Source organism: Crassostrea angulata, chromosome 4 (assembly GCF_025612915.1).
Source record: "Crassostrea angulata isolate pt1a10 chromosome 4, ASM2561291v2, whole genome shotgun sequence".
Lineage (NCBI taxonomy): Eukaryota > Metazoa > Mollusca > Bivalvia > Ostreida > Ostreidae > Magallana > Magallana angulata.
In genome coordinates, this window is record NC_069114.1 from 13256001 (window position 1) to 13263668 (window position 7668).

At 30.4% G+C, this 7668-nt stretch overlaps 2 protein-coding genes across 2 annotated transcripts; one reads left to right on the top strand and one right to left on the bottom strand.

Moving 5' to 3' along the window:
• Positions 1 to 333: 333 nt before the first annotated feature.
• On the bottom strand, positions 334 to 2080 carry LOC128179391 (uncharacterized). Its single transcript, XM_052846801.1, has 5 exons — positions 2067 to 2080; positions 1369 to 1598; positions 1088 to 1168; positions 808 to 948; positions 334 to 548 (listed from the first exon to the last, which is right to left on the bottom strand). The coding sequence occupies exons 1-5, from the start codon at positions 2070 to 2072 to the stop codon at positions 386 to 388; spliced, it is 621 nt and encodes a 206-aa protein (XP_052702761.1). The 5' UTR covers positions 2073 to 2080; the 3' UTR covers positions 334 to 385.
• Positions 2081 to 4379: 2299 nt separating this feature from the next.
• Positions 4380 to 7668, top strand: LOC128179347 (uncharacterized). The gene is made up of 5 exons (XM_052846749.1): positions 4380 to 4414; positions 5380 to 5570; positions 5705 to 5785; positions 6122 to 6262; positions 7299 to 7668. Exons 1-5 carry the CDS (start codon positions 4409 to 4411, stop codon positions 7465 to 7467), a joined length of 588 nt encoding a protein of 195 aa, XP_052702709.1. The 5' UTR covers positions 4380 to 4408; the 3' UTR covers positions 7468 to 7668.

Below are 7668 nucleotides of genomic sequence, written 5' to 3' on the forward strand. Positions count from 1 at the left end.
GCTATAATACAGCTTCGACCTATAATCCAATTTTGATTACAATAGGGGTTTTTGTTTTTATAAATAGCAGTACATTTTTAGAAGCAGACTGTTTTCAAAAATTGAACATTTTGACTGTTATTTTCGAATCGAAAGCATGATAAAATTCCATATATTTAAGAATTAGGTAAGTTCAGGATTGCATGCGAAACACATAACATGATTTTCGTCATAATACCGATTTCAATAAAATCATGCAATGAATATCAATTTTTAAGTATGTACCTTAAACAATACTGTAAAAAGGATCAATTTTCATCCAAGTATATAAAACACATCAGGCAGTTATGGACTGAATACAATTTATTTAAACCAATCCGGTGATAATCATCCTATTGATTTTTTTTTACAGGGGGGTACATTGTTCATACTTGTTACATGTGCAGCATTGTGGAAGTCTTAGCTTGACCATCGTAAATCCACAATTCTCGCAATAAACCCATGCATTGAAGTCACGGAAGTAAGACATCAAACACTTGCTTTCTTCTGTCGTTGAACCAGAGCAGTCCCTAGAAATAATTTTACAATATATATTCAAGAGGGATGTTTGTTTGGTTAATTTTAAAGAAATTAAACTATATGTAATTCATGTTTTAATTCGAACATGCTTTTCTTGTTATAATAGACTGTAAAGCATTGTTTTATTAGTTTATCCATGTATTTTTTTAAAATTATTCTGAATTTAAATATGAAATAGTCATTCAAAAGATTTATTTTTTAAGATTAAGCGGTTTTAGCAAATGCAAGTATTATTTATCTTATACTTACGGTGCGTCGTCACATTTCACATAGGTCAGACATTGCTTTTCTGGCTTGACGATGTAACAAGTCTTGCCATATATTTCAACTGTCGTAGGAAAGGTGACCTCGCTGGGACAAACATTATCCAGCCCATATGGAGTGTAGTAGCTGAAAACCAGTTTTGCATATTTTTTTTACAAAATTAAAATACATGAAATATATCAAATGTCCAATTTATCTGTTTTGATTGAAATCGTTTTTTAATCAATTAATCAATTAATCACATATTGTATAGAATTTAATTTACGTGTTTGCGCAGTGAAGATATTTTTCTTTGATCTCCTCATTAACAGCTGGATTCTTTCTCAAAAGATACTCAATCTTCAGCCTGAAATAATAATTTTATCAACAAATTATTTTTCGTTATCAATTGTTAATTATATACGTTCCATCTTGCACGTGTAAACTAAAAAGCAACTGCATTTTTTTCCATCATATGGCAAAGTATTAAAAAAAAATGTTTGCATGTTAACTTGAATGAATATTTGATGAAGATAAGCAGTACATTATTGCGGTGGCTAATCTTACTTCACGGCCGCGCTTTGACACTCGTCTCCAACTGGTAGATCAGGGTTAGTAGGTCCATCTGTCCAGCATTCGCCCTCTTTGTCATACTCTCCATACAGGCTAGTTTTGTCATAACGCGAAACAGCATACAAGTCAGCATCACGGCGTTCGGCTTGTTTAGCGACAGGAGAATCCTCACCGACCACGTGACTCCAGAACAGGAGAGAAATCGCAATGACCACAGTTATGACCTTTAAGATGATTAAATTAACATTATGAATAGACAATAATCGTTTTATGCATGTCAAATCATTCCGGGATAAATTGTTCGTATGTCGTTTCAACTTAATATTAAAAAGAATTCTTGTTTCGAGAACTTCTCTTATAAATAGTGGTATTACTCGTGTACTTTAATTTTGTATCTCAGTTAAGTATTTTGAGCCTACATGGACCTTAATCCACCGTAATGCTTTCGAACCACAAACCAGAGGCTTATCTTTGTTTTTAAGAAAATGTACATGTCTCGATCTTAAAAATTTCATCACAGAAAAGCAATCTATTCTCAATTTTTCAAATTTCTAATAATTTGTCGTTAAAAACTGTTCGTCCTTTGCTTTATCAGGTGCACCTAAATTACTTAACTGGAAGCTTTATCTTTTTTAAAATATATTCACTTCAGACATAAGTTATTTATTCACTTTTTCATCTAGAAACCTTACCTGCATGATGTTAACCAACGCTAAACCGTAGAAGAAAGATGATGGCTGTACTGAAACACTCCTTTATATATAGCAAATAAGTTATAAAAATGACAATATGTTTTGCATATCTTAAGTCAATCAACGTTGTATAATATTGAACATTAATTTTTGATATGAAAACACCTATCAGTTTATAAAAAATCATTAAGACTATAATTCTAGATTAATGTTGTATAATTTTATCTTAAATCAATGATTAAGATAAAGGAGAAAGGACGATTATTCTTTATCTTATAGCTTTTTGGTATGTTTCCAAACTTTAAAACATGAAGGAGTATTTACGATTAAATTTTTTGTAACGCGTTTTATATCATAAAGTCATTTATTTTTTATTCAAGACAACTGTAATAAGTATCATGTATTACACATAATGCAACTCAGATACCAAGACAAACTTGGGTATATTTAATGGGGCTTTTTTCTACTCAGTGTTTTAACACGATTGTTACTAATTGCATTTTATCATAGTATCATAAATATTCGTTTAAAACTTCCCCTGGAGATACGCAGATAGTATAGATTTCATGAACAGGAAATAAAGGATTGCATCTTTATCTGTTACTGTTTGTCATTTTTATGTAATTTCGTGGATGCATCAGTTTCAGTTAGAAAACTAACTCTTTTAACTCACAAACTCACAAATATCACTAAAATTGAGCACCGTTGAATTCTAATGATTCCAAAATATTTGATAAAAATATGAATAAAAAATATGACTGGGTACACTTTAAGGTTTAACAGAATATATACTTTAAAAACAACGTCATCCGTACTTGAAATCATCTGTATTAGAAATAAATAAATGAGAGGTGTCATCAATGTATAATTTCTTTAAAGTTATTGTTTGAAATAGCTGTGATTTAAAAAAAAAATAAAGAGACAAATTGTTAAAACATTATTTGTTGATGACTTTCTTGAATAAAGTATGAACGATTTTTGGAAACTAGAAACAACAGAGACAGCACTTGAAAAGAAAAACTTAACTGAGATGAGTGTGAATCAATTTATCCTTTAAAATATCATATCGTATTTAGGGCTTTTTGCTGTTGAAAATTTGCAGAAATTATGCTAATTATATTAAATTAGGATGTATTTTCCTTTAATTCTTCTCTCAATTTCTTTTCAAAGATGAAAATAATTTTTTAAATAAAATTTTCAGGCTTTGTGACGTTTAATTTGTCCCTTTTAGCAATGTGTATTAATGTTAAGTAGGAGCTTATATTCAATAAATATCAATATTTTACATTATTACAAGTTGTTGTCAACTTTTTTTAAAGTTATGTTTTCATCTATACAAATCTTGTATTTTTAAAATGATTTAATTTTTTCTCACTTTCTTAAACAGATAAACATAGAATAAACATTACTTTTTAAAGAAATAACATTTGAGACTCACTTCTAAACATATATTTGAAAGGTAAGAAATAACATATACTGTTGAATCATCATTGTTCGTGGGTGACCAATGATCTTGGATTTCGTGGGAAACTCATGCCAACGAATTTACATCCCCACGAACCTATTTACAAGTATATCTTTGATATTGATTCAAATTATCCTGATTACCAACGTAATTACTTCCCCAAATACCAGGACAATTTTGGCTACCCACGAACATTGACCTCTACAAATAAAAAAGATTCTAATGATGTTCTTTGATTTAAAGACGCGGTTCTAAGGGAATAATTTTTACGCTGTTGTAACGTAATGATCCGTTTACAAAGATTTAACAAAAACTTAAGTTAAAAAAGATCAATATTATAAGCAGAACAATGTATAGTTTTTCATAAAATACTGTTTGATTTTCTTTAAATCTCCTCTTGTTTTGTTCTTTTGTAAGTTATGGGTTAACAGTCTTAAAAATAAATGCTTTATGGATGAAAGACTTTGGGATGAGAAAAAATAGAAATAATTAAGAGGGGATTCAAACCGACATTTTGTAAACTTAACTGATCGACAAAACTAAATAGACGCAAAAGCTGAGGGGAAGATACATGTATATTTTCGCCCCTTTCTTTTAAAATGAGCAGATAATATTGCTATGAACAATGGATTAACTTATGGTCTATTATCTAATCTAAGTTATATAAAATCCGTTCGTACAGATATGTGCCATGAACTAAATTAATTTGAAAGATCAAGTTAATAAATGAATCGGTATAATATCACATATATCTTTATCGACGAATGATCTTGTATAATAATGAGCGTATTTTGTAACGGATTGGGGATATAAAAAAGAGGGATGTACGGCGTGTTTAGTCATCTTGATTCTTCAGCTTGCAACAGTGATTTACAGCATGCAGGTAAAATTTTCATCATTTTTAAAGATTTATTTTAATTACTCATTTAAGGTAAAATATTGTTACGTTAACTTGAAATAATGAATTTGTGCGTTACGTAGCTTTAGAGCAAAAATATGAGAAAGTTTCAAATAACGTTATACATGTACCGAGTAATGCGTGTACAAAAAAGAGCTGGTAAGGTGTTATTCATATATGTTTTGTTTCAGTTTTGCAACATTAAGTCAAGAAAATCGCATGATATCTTAACGACAGTGCAGAATCTGAATGAAAGGGCAATGATTTAATACATTTTAACGCAATTCGTATTTTATCGAAGGCAAGCTAGACTACTTAAATATCAACATGTAACCAGACTTGGAGTTAAAAATACATTTATTCTTTCCACGTTAAATGCATTAATTTTTGTAAGCATCAAGGGTATAAATAAACATGCCAAATTATCGTCTACTTCTTATTTAAAAGAATGAAGGGACAAATTTTGTATAAACATGTATTTTTCAAGGAAAATCATTTAATTTCTAACAAGTCAAGGGTTAATGCATACATGTACATAAAATGATTATTTTGATCATCAAAACAATGTTTTTTACATATTTCCTATGTCACAATTATGCTAAATATAAACTAAGCAACAATTTTGTAACAAGTGAAACGCAAAAAAGGAAAAAAAACATTCTTAAATCTTTAATTTAAAAAATGAGACAGTTTTCCTTCAAATGACTAAATTACCTCCAAACTTACCTGTAAAAGAATTAACCGAATGCAAAAATGCTTCAATTCTATCTTGACTTGTTATTCTACTAATTTTCATTCTTATATTTTCCAAAATAATCATGCATACATATGTGCACTGATTACAAAATGGGTACTTTGAAATAGTGAAATGATTGATTAAATGCAGTAACTAAACAAGAGCGATATCAATGTCTTAAAGATAAAGGTTTTCTTTTATTATTTTTCTTTAGACCATATTCCTTGCCTTGGTTGGGCCATTCTTATTTGTGGTGGCCACAGAGGCAGCAGATACCTTTGCTGTGGAGTTTTATGACAAAACAAGCATTTACGGAGATTTTGACAAAGACAATGAATGCTGGAAGGACGGCCCGGAGAACCCCACTCTCCCTGTCTCTGATGATTGCATACCAGCCAGTACTAAGTAAGTTGCTGTTTAGTATCTGTTCAAAAATGTGCATACCTGGGTTGACATATTTTTTGACTTTTTATGTAGTTAAGAGCATAACTGCTTTTTACGCCTGAGAGAAATGCCAATGTAATATGATTTTTTTTTAGACTAAAAATCGAATACCTCTTAAGAAAGAACCCAAGTGTAATGGCTGCTATCAAAGAAAAATACATCCTTTGTGACAACAGGTATGAGAGTTTAAGATCAAATGTTTTGAATTTAAGAACAGACGGCAGCGTTCTCATATTTTGTTCTTTTTTGGGGAAACGCTTATTTAGAAATAATTTCAATTCTAAGATTTAATTTAAGTTTTGTATATATTTGTGTCCTACGATAAAAAAAATAGGAAAGATCTATAGAAATATACCGCCTCTATATATTTAAAAAACTAGAGAATGATCATGAATTTTTTTGTACCCTAAAACATTTTATCTATCACGTTGCTTTTTAGGGTTGTAGTTGTTTTTCTTTTATTGCATTTTGATATAACAGGATTATTGATCATTTTTGATATCATGTTTTAGCTATTACAAGTCTGTTGGGCTGACAAATGTCTGTCCATCAGAGGTTGCCTATCCTACCAAGGTCGAGGTGTATGGAACCACGTGTTACGTCGTCAAGCCTGAAAGTCAATGTATCAGATATGCAAAGTGTGAAGTTAAGTCGTGAGTACATTCTTTGAAACTTTATGGGCAATGGCTCAGTCTAAACTTTGTGATAAAAAATTCTGAATAATGGTATTTACTTCAAGCGGGAATATGCATAGTCAATACATTTCCAATCAGGTGAAGTTTTTAATTTTAGATATAATATTTTTGGTTATCACTGTCATTAAGAATTTTAAAATATCTTAATATTCTAAGCATGGGAGCTTAATGATTTCATATTTCTTCAAACAGAGCTTTTAATGAAAAGGAGATTGTGAAAGTTAATACATCGGTATGACCATTTAAAGAAACATAACAATTAACAATTAACCAATGCAGTGTAAAACTCTGTTTAAAGAGTTTTGTATATAACAACGAATTTCTTAGCAATCAAGAATACATATATTCAAGAACAAGGAGCGTAATGTTTGTTTTTGCAATAGCATTCAATGTTACTTTAAACTGGCTTTGTGAGAACTCAAATGGACATTGTTACAGTAATATTAATAAAACGGTTTCCTTGAAAAAGACATAAAGACAGTTTTGTTACGTTTGTAATAACACAAAAAAAGTACGTAAAAATAAAACATGGTCTGGTTAAACCATTAAAACCATATAATGTGGTAAACTTCAAACTAATATGAGGACGTTTAGTTATACAAAAGATACCAAATTAAACGCGACGAATTAGTTTTCTAGTGTTAGCGAGAAGCAAATCTCGCGGGTTTTAAATGTGAATGTTATTTTTGGACGGTTGACACAATAATGAAAATGCGGTGTTCGCATTTTAATTTTTTTCGCCATTTGATGCAAATGGGTTAAATCCAAGAATTAGGCACTTGCCTTAAATAAGGAATCTTTGTTAAACAATACCATATATGAATCTACGTTTTAGATGATGGAAACGAATTGAACATCCATCATTAAATCATGAAATACATATAAATGAACTAAAATATCTTTATAACATGTCCTTGTATATTAAATGATATTACTTAATTCATATGAAATATTTTAAGAATTGATAAGTAATGGATTTTTCTTTCATTAACAGAGGTTGCCTGGAAAATAGCGGAGATGAAAGCGAGTGTCTGATGGACAGTTTCCGCCAGTTTGACACCTGGATCTACTGTGAAAACTGTGGGTTTAGACTCGTCCAACTGAGGCTTCCACAGTGTTGCACCTGTAGCAAATACGAGGAATGTCAATCGGGATCGGGATAGAGGAGAGGTGCAGAACAGTTTTTGGTTCTGTGACAAACATGCATATTATAGAAATATTAAAATCTGTTCAAAACGTCTAACTTGTTCCTTGATTCCATTTGTGACACTTGTGGTTTGGAATGTGTATTACTAGGTATAAGTAGATAATAGAAATGGTTTGAGTATTTGAATGTCTTTGTGACGAATGTACTTTAAAAGTGA

Excerpts from the sequence above, each read along its gene's own strand:
- LOC128179391 (XM_052846801.1), bottom strand. Across the intron at positions 1,169-1,368 it reads TGTCAAAGCGCGGCCGTGAA|GCTGAAGATTGAGTATCTTT; the intron begins GTAAGATTAGCC and ends TTATTATTTCAG. Across the intron at positions 549-807 it reads GTGAAATGTGACGACGCACC|GGACTGCTCTGGTTCAACGA; the intron begins GTAAGTATAAGA and ends AATTATTTCTAG.
- LOC128179347 (XM_052846749.1), top strand. Across the intron at positions 5,786-6,121 it reads TACATCCTTTGTGACAACAG|CTATTACAAGTCTGTTGGGC; the intron begins GTATGAGAGTTT and ends ATCATGTTTTAG. Across the intron at positions 6,263-7,298 it reads GCAAAGTGTGAAGTTAAGTC|AGGTTGCCTGGAAAATAGCG; the intron begins GTGAGTACATTC and ends TTTCATTAACAG.